A 14390-nucleotide genomic window follows, 5' to 3' on the forward strand; every position below is an offset into this window, starting at 1 on the left:
GTCCGGGAAGATCCCACATGCCGCGGAGCAGCTGGGCCCGTGAGCCATGGCCGCTGAGCCTGAGTGTCCGGAGCCTGTGCTCCACAGCGGGAGAGGCCACAACAGTGAGAGGCCCGTGTACCGAAAAAAAAAAAAAAAAACAAAACCAAGAGCCTAAAATATGCTGCCTACAAGAGACCCACTTCAGGGCAAAGGACACACAAAGATTGAAAGTGAGGGAATGCAAACGGAAATGACAAGAAAGCGGGGGTTGCAATACTCATATCAGACAAAATAGACTTTAAAACAAATAGCATAAAGAAAGATAAAGAACACTATATAAAGATAAAAGGATCAACACAAGAAGAGGATTTTACACCCGCCAACATATATGAACCTAATATAGAAGCACCCAAATACATAAAACAAATACTAACAGACATAAAGGGAGAAATTTACCGGAATACAGTACAAGTAGGAGACTTTAACACCCCACTCACATCAATGGACAGATCTTCCATACAGAGAATCAATTAGGCAACAGAGATCCTAAATGATAATAACAATGCTTAACACAGGTAGCACCTACTATGTACCAGGCGCTACCGGGAAAAGTTTACATATTTGTCACTCGTTTAAGCCTCACCGTCTCTCATCCTCATTAAAAAAAAAAAAAAAAAAAAAAACACAACCCACGGGGTAAGTACTCTCATCTCCATTTTAGAGATGAGGAAACTGAGCACGGGGATCTTTAAGAAAAAACAAAAACCTCTTACTCAAGGTCACAGGGCTAGTAACTGGTGAAACTGAAGTGTGAATGGAGCCACTCTGTCTCGGAATTCCCGGTCAAGAGGAAGATTTAAAATGAGTGGGCTGGGAAGAGGCGGTCAACTGGAGACTCGAGGAAGCCCAAGGCCCCCTTTTCTGTCTGAGGTAAACGAACGGGCCCTTCCAGAGCGCACCAACCAGGCCAGCACCGGGAGACGCGCCTGACCTCCACGCGGACCTTATAAAGCTCCCCCTCCCGCAGGCGGCGCCTCGCGGCCAGGAGCGGAGCGCAGGACATGGAGGCAGGACAAAGGCCCGCGGCTCCATGAGGCCCGGCCCACTCAGCCCGCTCGTCCTGCCCTCTGGCGTCCTCCGGCCTCGGGCCCACTCGCGCCCCACCCAGGCTCACTCACGCCACCTCACCGGCTTCTGGGCGACGCCCGACAACACGCGGGCGAGCATCTTCCTCATGGAGTGCGGGCAGTGGCGGCAGCGGCGGCTCCCTACGACCCAAGCAGCGCGGCCCAGGTGCCTCCAAGTCTCCTTCAGGCTCCCGTAGCAGACGCTACCACTCACGCCAGCACGATGCGACGGAGACGTCATGCGCCTCGCCGGACCGCGGGCCAACCAGAACGGCTCCCAGGGCGTGCCCCGCCTACCTGAGAGAGCCCATTGTGTGTCAGAGCCAGAGGGCGAGGCTGAGGGATCCTTCCGTCACCAAGCAGCCGGCAGGTGAGGCGCCGGAGACCTGAGGGCGCCTGCGTGGGAAAGTGAGGCCACACCTCTAGGCCCCGCGGGAGAAAGACCTTCTTGGATTTTGCACCCCAGCTGAGCCACGCACGATCGTGCAAGGCCAATCCTACTGAGCGTCCAGCCCTGCCGGTGCTGCAACTTTGCAGCCTTTGCTCAATACACAAGATGGTGAAGATTAATATGCCTGGTGGAGGCCAAAAGACAGAACACCTGGTTTCTATAAATGGTTCTGCTGCTAACTTGTCTTTTAGAGATCATGTGACAGTTGTAAGTCTTCCCTATCTACTGTGAGCTAGGATTTGATGAAATAAAATTCATATTTTAAGGCAAGACAAGAAAAATTTAAACAAATTGTTTCTTCTCTGCCCGTTTAGGCCTCCTGCCTCCCCTCTCGTGTGCATTGTGCACCTGCATTTATGCATTAACCTGAACTCCCTAATGGCAGAAATACCTGCTCAACCATAAACATCAATTTTTCTTTTTCTAGCGCCAGCCATGTAACCCCTTTGAAGATAACATTCCTTTCTCAATCCTGTAAGGGATCACAATGACCCACCACTCACCTTGGATGTGCATACATCTTTGGTGAATTTTATGTACAATGCCAATATATCATTTCCCTTAAAGATAGCAACGGGGGGCCTCCCTGGTGGCGCAGTGGTTGAGAGTCCGCCTGCCGATGCAGGGGATACGGGTTCGTGCCCCGGTCTGGGAGGATCCCATATGCCGCGGAGCGGCTGGGCCCGTGAGCCATGGCCGCTGGGCCTGCGCATCCGGAGCCTGTGCTCCGCAACGGGAGAGGCCACAACAGTGAGAGGCCCACATAACGCAAAAAGGAAAAAAAAAAAAAAAAAAGATAGCGACGGGTACAGAACAGACCAGGTCACATGACCTGGGGAGATACGGGGCCACATCTAATGGAAGTTCTTAGCTTAAACACTTACATATGACCTTATTAATGTCACTAGCTATATTGTTTATATCCTATTTTACAAAATGATTGTTTCTTGCATTACCAGATGTGTGACTGAGCCTGTGATAAAAATAACAACGACTACGTAACTTGAAATGATTCACCAAATACTGATATATAGTTCTCTTAAGATCAATGATGGTAATAGCGTAACTCTAGCTATGGGAAGAAGCAACAAGAGGGAACCATTTCCGAGACCATAACAGACCAGTAAGACAGGCGGTCCAGAGGCTTTGGGCTACTGTCAACAGGGCCTAATCCACTAATAGCACATGGAGGGTCCTATCAATGAAATCCTGACCTTACCTGGGAATGAGCATTCCTAGTGTTGTGGGCCAAATTGGTCATGAAATGCCTCCCAAACGTTGGTCTAAATTAAGACCAAAAGGGAAGGGTTTGTAAAATAAAGAATGTTTCCCACCATCCAGTTCTACAAGCATCAAGCTGTGAGCCGCTGCAGTCACCGACCTAAAATATACCCTAAAAGGAATTCAGGGTGAAGAACAGGGTGAGGCATTTTGTGCTCTGGGAAAACTGGCAGAACTGGCCCTCAGGTAGTTAGATATTTTCAGGAGAAAATTTTATGAACCCAGTTTCTTGCATCTTCCCATACTTGGAAAAGCACTAAAACCATTAACTAAGATATCTCTTCCCTCATGAACAGCAGTAACCTTCTACCAAGATGCGTGTTTGATTGCACGTGCCCCTTCTCTAAAATCACGGACATACTGTCCTCCCTGCCCCCTTACCTCTGCAGAACAGTTCTGAGATCTCTGAGAGGCTGTCTCCCAGGTTATAATCCTCAGGTTGGCTCAAATGAAATTTTCCATTTCTTTCTTAGGTTGACTATTAATTTTTTCCTCATTATAAAATAAATGTCATGGGGATTTAATATACAGCATATTTGAAAGTTGCTAAAAGAATAGATCTCTTAAAAAGTTGTTATCACGGGAAAAAATGTGTAATTATGTATAGTCATGGATGTTAACTAGACTTATTGTGATAATTTCACAATATCTACAAATATTGAATCATTATGTTGTACACCTGAAACTAATATAGTATGTCAATTATACCTCAATAAAAAAAGATCCATTTCATTTCTTAAAGGAAAATAAACTTTGACAGTGTCTATAATAATGTAAAAAAAAAAAGAAAGAAAGAAAGAAAAGAAGAGAGGAGGGTTTCAGAGCTTGGGGAGAACTGGAGATGAGGGACTCCTCTCTCCAGCACTCCGGCCTGGCCAGTTTATGACCAGCTTCTCTGGGTGAAGCCGGAGGATTTAGATTAGGGATCTTGAAATATGCCTTTTGACCTTTCCTTTACAAAGCACCCTAAAAATTCTCAATCAAGCTGAACTTTAGAGCAAACCATGGTCCTTACCATGCCTTGGGCTTTCTTGGTGGGAGCCATCCCCCCAGTGGATGACTTAGAAAAATCATATATACAGGTCATAAAAGTCAATGAATATTTGAGTGTTTTTGATGTGCTAGGCTCCATGCTGTGGGAAGGATTTTTTTTTTTTTTTTTGGCTGTGCTGTGTGGCTTGTGGAATCTTAGTTCCCTGAACAGGGATCAAACCCAGGCCCTCAGCAGGAAAAGCGCAGAGTCCTAACCACTGGACCACCAGGGAATTCCCTGTTGGAAGGATTATGGCTAGGGGCTCTTCTGACTTCAGAGCCACAGAAACGTTTTCCATAACCATAACACAAAATGGAATACAAATGGAGACAAAATGCAACAAATGAATTTAACCATATATGAAGTTGTTGACCTAACCCCACAGAGAATGACCTGAACAACACAGTAATAAAGCCAGAAAAAAAGAACTGCTCAAAAAAGGCTTAAATTGTTTTCAGTTATCAGTGTCATTGTTATTGGAGACCACACACACACCCGCGCCGATAAAATGAATATATAATTGTGTTGATGTCATTAGGAACCAAGATTTTCAACGTAAAACAAAAGAGACACAAATATAAAATGAAAGTAAAAGAAGCTTAGTGGTAGTGATTTTGAATTGGAAATAACAGTATAAACTCATGACTATTTTCCCCATAAAAAATATACATCTTAACTCTCTCCACTGGAAAGACCTAGAAGCAAAGAGCCACCCAATAGTAATTACTCTGAAAACTGGTAAAGGGAAAGAATTGAGGATTTATCCTCCCTCTCCTATACAGACTGAATTTCAAGGTAAACCAATAGCTGATCGGGGAAAGTTTTTTTTTTACTTTTTATTTTATATTGGAGTATAGCCGATTAACAATGTTGTGATAGTTTCAGATGCACAGCAAAGGGACTCGGCTATACATATGCATGTATCCATTCTCCCCCAAACTCCCCTCCCATCCAGGCTGCCACATAACATTGAGCAGAGTCCCCTGTGCTATATAGTAGGTCCACTGGTTATCCATTTTAAATACAGCAGTGTGTGCATGTCAATCCCAAACTCCCTGACTATCCCTTCTCCCCATCCTTCCCCCCACCCAGAAAGTTCCTTATAGAAAAGTTTTCACTAATTAAGAAGGAATCCTAGAGTTTTAATATCCCCATCTTGCAACCCTCAAGGAGATGATGGATCTAGCCATTGGGGAACTTTATAAAATAGGATCAAATTGAGAACATCTGGTCAACCAGCAGCCCACACTCCTGCCCCAAGAGAAGCTCAGGTGCCTCCTCACCTGAAGCATGTCCTTGCCTCCTATCACACTGGAATCCCATCAAGCCTTCAGGCTTCCTACCAGCTTACAGGATGGAATCTGTAAAATCAAAAAATGCAAGAAGTATTACGCAAGAGGTGGCCTAGTGTCTTTAAAAAGCAAATGGCAAGATAAAAGAAAAAATAAGTGGATGCAGGAATTGTCACATGTTACGAGACTTATCAGCCAAATGCAACCTGTGGATCCCGGCTGCATTCCAAAAAAAGCAACTGGAAAAAAACATTGTCAGACAACTTGGACAATTTCAACACTGACTGGATGTAATGATATTAAAGAATTGCTTAGGTATGCCAATGTTATTAAAGTAATTTTACAAAGAGTCACAGATACACACTCAAGTTTTTACAGTTGAGATGATATGATGCTTGGGAGTAGCTTTAAAATAATCCAGTGACAGTGGTGGCCACACTGGCGGAAACAAGATGGACCACGAGCTGATAATTGTTTAACCTGGTGGTGCCTGAACAGGGGCTCCTTGGACTCTTCTCTCTACTCTTGCAGATGTTTGAAAATTTCTCATTACAAAAAGAGCAGTATAGATGCCAGACATCAGGGATTACATGGTGAACAATTCTCTCTGGTGGTTTTAAGAAAATCCACGTTTCACCTTTTGGTATTTGCTACAGGGCATAGAAGCTACAGAAGGGCTTGCTTATGTCAGGCCATTGCAAACATTTATGAATACTCATTCATTTCACAATACATACTGAGCACCTGTAAACCAGACACTGGAGTTGTAGGTGACAGGCATATGATGGCTGTCATGGAGTTAGGGTCTGGGGGAGAAGGGGATGGATATTGAATGGATAAACTACACACATAGTGCACACTTCCATTATAAAGAGTGTGATGGAGGACTGGCGGTGATCCGGAAAGACTGAGGAAAAGCCTTTCAGATGTGATCTGCTAACCGAGCTGCACCGAGTAACCAGCTGAGCTGAGGCAGGAAGAGGGCATGCCCGGCGCAGTCCCAGGTCAAAGGTGCTTTTGAGAAATGGAAACAAGATTGACAGTAGATCATCCTGCTCCTTTTAGGCTCACTGAGCATTTTCGACGTTTATCCTAAGAACAGTGAGAAGCCAAAGAAGGATTTTAACTTTAGCTTTGCATTTTGTACATATGGAAGATAAGATGTACCTACCCATGACAGGACCCCAAGGGAAATTCATTGAAAGAGGTGCCATAGTGTTTTCTTGGAAGCATGGGTTTCCTGAAACACGGTAAGATGTGTGAATAATGGTGGGTATGATCATTTCATTCTAATAGCCAATGTAGAAATGTAAAAAAAAAAAAAAAAAAGTATTCTAAGCTCTTCCCTACTGAAATGTGGGTGTGCTCAAGGTGAAGAGAATTTAAGCATGAAATGCTGGGACCACCAGATCTGCAGTTCAACTATGGTGCTGCCTTTGACCTATTCTGCATTGCCTGACAAGAGTAGGGCAAACCTTTTCTTCCATCTGTGGCTGCGTCACCCTGGGTTGGCTTTCACGAAAACAGAGACTGCATCACATGGCACACTCTTCTAAGTCTGGCCTTGTTCTCCCATCACGCAGACCATGGCTGATTAGTGTGGCCTTAAGTTATTGTCAGTCATTTCCTGCGGCTGATTTCTAAACAGAAGCAGCCTTTGGAAACCTAATAATAGGCTTGTGGAGAGGCAGCATAGCATCTGGACTCTGGAATCTGTCTGCTCTCAAATCCTGACTCAACCACTTACTAGCTGTGTGACCTGGGGCAAGTTGCCTAATCTCTCAGTGCCTGGACATGCTCATCTTTAAAAAGAATGGAATGACATGGGCTTCCCTGGTGGCGCAGTGGTTGAGAGTCCGCCTGCCGATGCAGGGGACACGGGTTCGTGCCCCAGTCCGGGAAGATCCCACATGCCACGGAGCGGCTGGGCCCGTGAGCCATGGCCGTTGGGCCTGCGCTCCGCAATGGGAGAGGCCACAACAGTGAGAGGCCCGCGTACCACAAAAAAAAAAAAGAATGAAATGACAATATTCATCTCATTGGGCTGTTATGAAGCTTATATAGATTCATATTTGTCAAGCACTCAGAATAGTGCCTGACCTATAACAAGCACTATTACTAGAATTTCGTTGGTGTGCAAATCTTCGAACTTCTTGGTGCCTCACTGTCCTCATTAGTAAAGCAACTTCTACAAACTTCTATTTTCCAGGTCCACTTTGAGAATGAATCAGTTGGGTACTTAGCAGGTTTAAGAGGTGACTGCTATCTTTATAGTCAATAGTTAACTACTGTTTACGGCCACCAACAAGAGCTACTACATAAACAAAAAGAACCTCTGTCAGTGTAGTACTTAGCCAAAGGTCATTAATTGAACAACGCGGCTAAACAAAGGCAGATGTCCAATGGCAAGTGGGATCGGGGTATTCAGCGGCCTTTGAACTCATCCTGCAGCTCAAAGCTTCTTACTGGGTCAGGTTCTCCACTCATGAAAATCCACCAGGCCTCAAATGAGATCTAATTAAACTTAAAAGCTTTTGCACAGCAAAGGAAACCATAAACAAAATGAAAAAACAACCCACAGAATGGGAGGCAATATTTGCTAATGAAGCAACTGACAAGGGATTAATCTCCAAAATACAAACAGCTCATGCAGCTCAAATTTTAAAAAAAACAAACAACGCAATCAAAAAATGGGCAGGGGACTTCCCTGGCGGTCCAGTGGTTAAGACTTCGCCTTCCAATGCAGGGGGTGAGGGGTCTGATCCCTGGCCAGGGAGCTAAGATCCCACATGACTTGCAGCCAAAAAACAAAAACATAAAACAGAAGCAATACTGTAACAAACTAAATTAAGACTTTAAAAATGGTCCTCATCAAAAAAATCTTTTAAAAAAATGGGTAAAAGATCTAAGTAGACACTTCTCCAAAGAAGACATACAGATGGCCAAGAGGCGCACGAAAAAATGCTCAACACCACTTATTATTAGAGAAATGCAAATCAAAACTACAATGAGGGCTTCCCTGGTGGCGCAGTGGGTGAGAGTCTGCCTGCCAACGCAGGGGACACGGGTTCGTGCCCCGGTCCAGGAGGATCCCACATGCTGTGGAGCGTCTGGGCCCGTGAGCCATGGCCGCTGAGCCTGCGTGTCCACAGCCTGTGCTCCACAACAGGAGAGGCCACAGCAGTGAGAGGCCCACGTACCGCAAAAAATAAAAAAATTAAAAAAATTAAAAATCTACAAACAACAAATGGTGGAGAGGGTGTGGAGAAAAGGGAACCCTGCTGCACTGTTGGTGGGAATGTAAATTGGTGCAGCCACTATGGAGAACAGTATGGAGGTTCCTTAAAAAACTAAAAGTAGAACTACCATATGATCCAGCAATCCCACTCTAGGGCATATACCCTGAGAAAACCATAATTCGAAAAGATACATGCACCCCAGTGTTCACTGCAATATAATTTACAATAGCCAGGACATGGAAGCAACCTAAGTGTCCATCGACAGAAGAATGGATAAAGAAGATGTGGTACATACACACAATGGAATATTTCTCAACCATAAAAAAGAACGAAATAATGCCATTTGCAGCCACATGGAGGGACCTAGAGATTCTCATACTCAGTGAAGTAAGTCAGACAGAGAAAGACAAAGAGCATATGATATCGCCTATATGTGGAATCTAAAACCATGGTACAAATGAACCTATTTACAAAACAGAAATTGAGTCACAGATGTACAAAACAAACTTATGGTTATCAAGGGGGGAAGGGGGGATAAATTGGGAGACTGAGATCGACATACACTACCATATATAAAATAGATAACTAATAAGAACCTACTGTAGGGCCTCCCTGGTGGCGCAAGTGGTTGAGAGTCCGCCTGCCGATGCAGGGGATACGGGTTCGTGCCCCGGTCTGGGAGGATTCCATATGCCGCGGAGCGGCTGGGCCTGTGAGCCATGGCCGCTGAGCCTGCGCGTCCGGAGCCTGCGCGTCCGGAGCCTGTGCTCCGCAACGGGGGAGGCCACAACAGTGAGAGGCCCGCATACTGCAAAAAAAAAAAAAAAAAAGAACCTACTGTATAGCACACGGAACTCTACTCAATACTCTGTAATGGCCTATATGGGAAATAATCTAAAAAAGGGTGGATATATGTATAACTGATTCACTATGCTGTACAGCAGAAACTAACCGAACACTGTAAATCAACTATACTCCAATAATAAAAATTAATTTAAAAAAAATCCACCAGGCCTCGCCAACTGTCTGCACAACTGGCTGAACCGTCGATAAAGCTTGCCAATCTTAAGAAACTTGACAACCTTTAAGAAACGAACATCGGGGCCTCCCTGGTGGCGCAGTGGTTGGGAGTCCGCCTGCCGATGCAGGGGATACGGGTTCGTGCCCCGGTCTGGGAGGATCCCATATGCTGCGGAGCGGCTGGGCCCGTGAGCCATGGCCACTGGGCCTGCGCATCCGGAGCATGTGCTCCGCAACGGGAGAGGCCACAACAGTGAGAGGCCCACATACCGCAAAAAAAAAAAGAAAAAAAAAAAAGAAACGAACATCGGGATTTACCAAACACAAGGGAGGGGCAATTAGGGACTTTACCAAATAGCTATAATAGGATTCTTTCTTAAAGTAGTTTCTCATCATTTTATACTAGCATTTTTCTTATGACAAAAGAAATGTGTTCCATGTAGAAATTCTGGAAAGTACAGAAAAATCAAAATCAAAAAGATAAAAATATTCTACCACCGTACAAGGCCACACAAAGTGCTGTGTCAGTATATCACCCCTCAGCAATATCCTTTTGCTACACATTTACACATTTAAAAAATTTATAGGAATGAGGTCAGAAGGTACCTAATAGTTTGTAACCCCTTCCCACGGGTGAGTAAATATTTTTAACAACCTGATTTTTAATTCCTAATATTCCACTGTAGCTATAATTTATTCCACTAATCCGTCATTGTTGCACAATTAGATGCTTTTCCATGTTTACAACCATAAACTATGCTTCAGTATATTTGTAGCTATCACCTCATCCAAATTATTATCTTTAGGACAAATTTCTCGAGGTGCAATTGCTGGGTCCAACAATATGCAAACATTTCAGGGATGTGATTCATAATTCTCTTGGCCCCTTAGGAAGCGTTAAATCCATTTTCAGGAATCCCCCTGGGGCCCAAAGAGAACATTATATCTATTTTTAAAAAGCATTTCCAGATGTTTAAATATTTTGTTGACTCCAAGGGTGGTGGTAGAGGGGCTAAAAAGTGAGACTTGGACAAAAACTGAATGCCGGGGGCTTCCCTGGTGGCGCAGTGGTTGAGAGTCCGCCTGCCGATGCAGGGGACACGGGTTCGTGCCCCGGTCCGGGAAGATCCCACATGCCGCGGAGCGGCTGGGCCCGTGAGCCATGGCCGCTGAGCCTGCGCGACCGAGGCCTGTGCTCCGCAACGGGTGAGGCCACAACAGTGAGAGGCCCGCGTACCGCAAAAAAAAAAAAAAACGTGAATGCCGTTTCCCTGACAAGCTGACTGCCAACAGAGCGTGTGCGCACCCTTGCCCGAGCGGGCCCCCAGGTCACTGCATCTGCCACATGGCTATGGTCCTTGGCCCATCCTGAGCCCAGATGTGCCTTCCTTACTCTCTCCTCTCTTGCCTTTGCTCCTCCCTTCCCAGTGATTCTCAATGGGAGCCGAGCTCATCCCTATGGCTGACCATGGGCACGTCTGCGGCTGGGGGTTGGTTGTCACAATGATGCGGGGGAGTACCCTTGAACTTAGATTCCCGACACCCTGTGCGATGGAAACATTTTCTATTTCTCACATGACTTTCAAATGTTCCTCTGGACATTTATGTAGGTGAAATCCTGCATCTAAAACCTGTATATAATATCTGGACCTAGATCCTACCTCCATGCTACAGAGAAATAAAAAACAGCTTTTGAATGCATCTTCCAGGAATACATAGGTATTTAGTAAGTAAACGGAGGAAAGACTGTGTCAATAATTTCTCTGGTGCCAGGTTTTTCAAGCCTTGTTTACAACTACAGAAAACTTGTATCGCCAGTGGCAATGCTGCTAGTGGTATTCAAGTGAGTGATTTAACACTCCACTCCAGTCCACACCCGCAGCTGCCACAGTCACAGTGTTCCTACGTTCAGCTGCAAGCACCCAACCACTTCACTGTGGCTCTAATGTAGTCGTCCAAGCATACATCTTAGTTTGTAACACATTACTTTGCTTTCATTTCTTTGTTATGTTATAGTCTTTAAAAAGGCTAAAAATTATGTGTGTACTTAGGTACTATTATCTATGAATTGCATTTCAGGATTTTAAAGAGTGTGTTTAAAACTTTGTTATAAAAAGCTGGCACTGTAAAAGAATGAAATTAGAACATTACCTGACACCATACACAAAGGTAAACTCCAAATGGATTACAGACTTAAATGTAAGACCAAACACTATAAAAAACTCATAGAGGAAAACATAGGAGGAACACTCTTTGACATAAACCACAGCAAGATCTTTTTTGACCCACCTCCTAGAGTAACGGAAATAAAATCAAAAATCAATAAACGGGACTTAATTAAACTTCAAAGCTTTTGCACAGCAAAGGAAACCATAAACAAGACAAAAACACAACCCTCAGAAAGGGAGAAAATATTTGCAAATGAAACAACAGACAAAGGATTCATCTCCACAATATACAAACAGCTCATGGAGCTAGCTCAGTATCAAAAAAACAGACAATCCAGTTAAAAAATGGGCGGAAGACCTAAATAGACATTTCACCAAGGAACACATACAGATGGCCAAGAGGCACATGAAAAGATGCTCAACGTCACTAATTATTAGACACATGCAAATCAAAACTACAAGGAGGCATCACCTCACACCGGTCAGAATGGTCATCATCAAAAAATCTACAAACAATAAATGCTGGAGAGGGTGTGGAGAAAAGGGAACCCTCTTGCACTGTTGGTGGGAATGTAAATTGGTACAGCCACTATGGGGAACAGTATGGAGGTTCCTTAAAAAACTAAAAATAGAACTACCATATGACCCAGCAATCCCTGAGATAGATCCTGAGAGAACCATAATTCAAAAAGAGTCATGTACCACAATGTTCACTGCAGCACTATTTACAATAGTCAGGATACGGAAGCAACCTAAGTGTGCATCAACAGATGAATGGATAAAGAAGATATGGCACATATATACAAGGGAATATTACTCAGCCATAAAAAGAAACGAAATTGAGTTATTTGTAGTGAGGTGGATGGACCTAGAGTCTGTCATATAGAGTGAAGTAAGTCAGAAAGAGAAAAACAAATACCATATGCTAACGCATATATATGGAATCAAAAAAAAAAAGAGAAATGGTACTGATGAACCTAGTTGCAGGGCAGGAATAAAGATGGAGACATAGAGAATGGACTTGAGGACACGGGGTGGTAGGGGGAAGCTGGGGCGAAGTGAGAGTAGCATCCACATATATACACTACGGAATGTAAAATAGCCAGTGGGAAGCAGCCGCATAGCACAGGGAGATCAGCTCAGTGCTTTGTGAAGACCTAGAGGCGAGGGATAGGGAGAACGGGAGGGAGGCTCAAGAGGGAGGGGATATGGGGACATATGTATGCATACGGCTGATTCACCTTGGTGTACAACAGAAACACAGTATTGTGAAGCAATTATACTCCAATAAAGATCTACTAAAAAAAAAAAAAAAAGCTGGCATTGGGCTGTGATAGGCAACTTGCTGGCGACCCCTAGTGGCGCCCCCCAGCATTGCTTCACAGCCGGCGGCTCTCTGGTTTAAAAGCTTGTTGGCTCCAAAATGTGGTAACGAAATAACCCCTTCCTCCCCCAACCCCCCAGACTCAACCTGGACTGGTTCCCGTTAGTGTGCTGGTGCCTGAGCAGGGGGGATGGAACGGAAAGCGGGGGCGGGGGGGGGGCGGTCAGAGGCAAGGGAAAGAACGCCAGCCCCATGTATCTCTTCATACCTAGAAAATTTAAGCATGTCACATCCCACTATTTTTTATGTCTTACCTGCTGGCGTCTCCCCGCTTTTCCCCTCCATTAATGGCAGGGTCCCAGTGTGTACTTGCGACCCATGCTTTTCTCAAACCAGTGCTTCTCCCATTTAGCGCGCGCCAACCTCCCTCGCGGGCTCCTTGCAAAGGACTGGGTGGTCCCGCCCCCCCGCGTTTCACATCCGGGTCTCCTGGGCCGGGCCGACCTTGCCTCTCCCAAGAGCTCCCAGGTGTTGCTGATGCGGCTTGATAAGGGAGCAGCTCAAACTCTGCTTTAAATCCTGTGCCTGAGCAGTCAGCTTTGCAAAGTTTCCAAAGTGCCTGGATTTAAAGGAATTTTGCACTTTTCTAAAGGCAACAGAGCGCAGTGGAGGACTACCTCATAGAAGGGTCCCTGGGAATCCTTTCCTGGAGGCGGGCGGGGAACGGAATCAGCTGTGCTGACTCGCCACGGCGACGCAAGTTTTCCCGCATCTCAGCATTTCCCCCAAATGAGCCTCCATGCCTTACATAAAATATTTCACTGGGAAAAAGCTGTTTGGCAGCTTCGAGGCCTCTGCTCTAAAAGAAGAGTGTCTTTTCAGAGAGAAGAACTCGAGTCTCAAAGGGCCACAGTACTTTTGTTCTCATCATTTCTCTTGGGCTCGTTACTAGTAATCATTTTGAAAATTAAATCCTCCTGGGCTTTCTGGGAAATGAATAAACAACAGAGAAAGGGAAAGAAAAAGAAAGTGGAGGGAAGATAAGAAAAAAAGGGAGAGAGAGAGAAGTGGGGGGCAGAGGCGCCCGGGTTGGGAGCTCTGGCTGGCAAGGGGAGAAAGTGGTGACTTCTCTGGAGAGAAGAATATTGAAAGAGGGGCAAGTGAGAGGAACTGGAGAAAGCAGCGGGCAACAAGATTTCCCTCCCCGCAAGAGGATGCTATCCGCCTAGTGGGCAGGGCGTGCTTCCCAACCGTGATGTGCACGTGGCTCCCCTGGTGGCTGCAGCACCCGAGTCTGCAGAGGCAGGTGCGGTGGCCCCCAGGCTGGCCCAGTGGCGCCACCTGCTGGCAGCCACACTCTCGAGCTCTGCTCCCGCACACTGGCCCAGGGTTGGTCTGTATGACGGTCCGCACACAGCGGAAGCCGTGATCTGTCACTGCAGAGACTGGGTCATAAAGGCACTAGACTTTTTC

General features: G+C 45.4%; 1 protein-coding gene across 1 annotated transcript in view; it reads right to left on the reverse strand.

Moving 5' to 3' along the window:
* PDHA1 (pyruvate dehydrogenase E1 subunit alpha 1) overlaps positions 1-13365 on the reverse strand; it is a 36462-nt gene extending 23097 nt beyond the window's left edge. Inside the window, exons 1-2 of the mRNA XM_060087910.1 lie at positions 13232-13365; positions 5158-5235 (exon numbers count right to left, since the gene is read on the reverse strand). Of these exons, the coding sequence (XP_059943893.1) occupies positions 5158-5166 (9 nt within the window). The 5' untranslated portion in view covers positions 5167-5235; positions 13232-13365. The remainder of the gene's footprint in view (positions 1-5157; positions 5236-13231) is intronic.
* Positions 13366-14390: the final 1025 nt, after the last annotated feature.

Source organism: Mesoplodon densirostris, chromosome X (genome assembly GCF_025265405.1).
Source record: "Mesoplodon densirostris isolate mMesDen1 chromosome X, mMesDen1 primary haplotype, whole genome shotgun sequence".
NCBI classification, from domain to species: Eukaryota; Metazoa; Chordata; class Mammalia; order Artiodactyla; family Ziphiidae; genus Mesoplodon; species Mesoplodon densirostris.